At 36.7% G+C, this 2,656-nt stretch overlaps 1 protein-coding gene across 1 annotated transcript; it reads left to right on the forward strand.

The window, feature by feature from the left end:
• Positions 1-696: 696 nt before the first annotated feature.
• LOC114188528 (isoleucine N-monooxygenase 2-like) lies at positions 697-2,428 on the forward strand. Its single transcript, XM_028077100.1, has 2 exons — positions 697-1,683; positions 1,799-2,428. The coding sequence occupies exons 1-2, from the start codon at positions 697-699 to the stop codon at positions 2,426-2,428; spliced, it is 1,617 nt and encodes a 538-aa protein (XP_027932901.1).
• The last annotated feature ends 228 nt before the right edge of the window (positions 2,429-2,656 follow it).

Below are 2,656 nucleotides of genomic sequence, written 5' to 3' on the forward strand. Positions count from 1 at the left end.
ATAAAAAATACCATATAATAGTTACCCATACATAATCAAACTTTATTGCATTTTTTATTCCTTGGAGTTCAAATATGACAATTTTACATTATAATATATCTTTCATTTGATAAAAGGATGTTGAGAGCCTCCACTTTTAACAATTTTTTAGTAATAATAAAATATAGAATGACGTTATTTAATTAAAATATAAATTAAATTAAAGTATCACTTATTAAAATATTGAAAAAGGTAATTCTGGTATAGGAGTAAAAGTTTTTAAAGTGTAAAAAGGTATCGTATTCCTTTTTTTTTATAGAACAATGATAGATGCAAAATTTCATTTTTATCTTCTATGCACTTAATATATATGGTTGAAGCATCCTAATACATAATTATTTTTTTATTTACATATTAGTTATTACTAATTAAAAAAGAAAACTTTTCTTTTTCTATCTACGTCTTTTTATTGCATCATATAATAGTCCATAAACTTATATTTTTACTCTCTATATGTGTATATATCAAGTGTTGATTCACCTTTTTGTGTGGTGCGGCGGAGATGAATAATGTTTTCCGTTCTTATATTCCGTATGCAGCTTTAGCTCCGCTATAAATAGGCATCAAGTTTCGGTCATGAATCATCCATTTTTACTCTAAAAGCCTTAGGCAAAGTACTTACCTTCTTCCTTCTTCGTTACAAAGCTTTTCCAAACCATGGGCCACACCCCATTTCTTCGACTCTCAAATCTTCGAAGCTTTTGGTCATCTTTGGTTGTGATAATAACATGCTTCACCATTATTATGATGAAAAGCATAAGGTATAACTTCATCCACAGTTATTCCATGAAGCAAAAGCCAAACCTCCCTCCTGGACCCAAACCATGGCCTATAGTAGGCAACCTTCCTCAAATGCTTGCAAACAAACCTGCTCATAAGTGGATACATAATCTCATGAAACAAATGAACGCTGAAATTGCATGTATCCGCTTAGGAAATGTCTACGTTATCCCAGTCACATGTCCCACCATAGCTACTGAGTTCCTGAGAAAACAAGATGCAACTTTTGCATCAAGATCATTCAGCGTCGCCACTGATCTCGTCTCTACTGGATACTCAACCACAGCTCTTGTGCCCTTTGGTGAGCAGTGGAAGAAAATGAAGAAAATCGTAACCAACCATTTGCTTTCTCCACTCAAGCACCTATGGCTTCACCACAAAAGAACTGAAGAAGCTGATAACCTTATGTTTTACGTCTACAACAAGTGCAAGATGATGAACGATGGTACTTATGGCTTTGTGAATGTTAGGAATGTTGCAAGGCATTATTGTGACAATCTTATCAGAAAAAATACTTTCAAGGTAAGGTATTTTGGGGAGGGCAGAGAGGATGGAGGGCCCGGTTTTGAGGAAGCAGAACCTGTTGATTCCATCTTTGATTTGCTCAACTACGTTTGTTGCTTTTCCGTTTCTGATTATATGCCATTCTTGAGGGAACTTGACTTGGATGGCCATCAGAAGAAAGTGAGGGAAGCTCTGAGGATCATCAAGAAGTATCATGATCCCATCGTTCAACACAGAATCAAACAATGGAATGATGGATTAAAGATTCATGAAGAGGACTGGCTTGATGTTCTCATCTCTCTCAAAGATTCCGACAATAACCCATCGTTAACATTCGAAGAGATCAGTGCACAAATCATAGTAATATATTTCACTTCTCTCTTACTTTGTTTTTCCGTAGTTATACTAGCACGTAAACGCAAATCATATTCCACGAGGGAAACGAGTTTAAAAACATACATGCTGTTTTTTGTAGGAATTGATGCTTGCAACAGTGGACAATCCATCGAATGCATTTGAATGGGCACTTGCTGAGATGATTAACCAACCTGAGTTGCTCCGTCGAGCTGTCCAAGAATTGGACAGTGTGGTAGGAAAAGACAGGCTGGTCCAAGAATCAGACATACCTAAGCTCAACTACGTGAAGGCTTGTGCAAAAGAAGCTTTTCGTCTTCATCCAATTGCACCTTTTATTCCTCCGCATGTCTCTATGAGTGACACAGTGGTGGGAAATTACTTCATCCCTAAAGGTAGCCACGTAGTGCTAAGCAGACAAGAACTTGGAAGAAACCCAAAAGTGTGGAATGAACCCTACAAGTTCAAACCTGAACGCCACTTGAAGAGTGATGCAGATGATGTGGCTTTGACTGAACCAAATATGAAGTTCATATCATTTAGCACAGAAAGACGAAGTTGTCCCGGAGTGATGCTAGGAACGACAATGACAGTGATGCTATTCGCTAGATTGCTGCATGGCTTCACTTGGACTGCACCAACCAATGTTTCAACTATTAATCTTTCCGAGTCAGACGATGATATACTTCTTGCACAACCACTTCTGGTAATTGCTCAGCCAAGATTACCACCAAAGTTGTACCACCTCTAAAATGTACCAAAATTTATTTTTATCTAGGCGTTTATATTTTAACATGAAATTAACGTAGGAGGATGAAGTAAAATACATATTAGTCGAGGAGGGTTGACATAGGTCGGTCAAGTTAAAGGTTGAAACGGGTCGGTTCTAATCAAGATGGACTTATACCAAACTTTTAATAATATATTTTTCATGTTTAAAAGCAAAACATATGAGTTGATGTTGGCCCATAGGACTTTT

This window comes from Vigna unguiculata, chromosome 6 (genome assembly GCF_004118075.2).
Source record: "Vigna unguiculata cultivar IT97K-499-35 chromosome 6, ASM411807v1, whole genome shotgun sequence".
Lineage (NCBI taxonomy): Eukaryota > Viridiplantae > Streptophyta > Magnoliopsida > Fabales > Fabaceae > Vigna > Vigna unguiculata.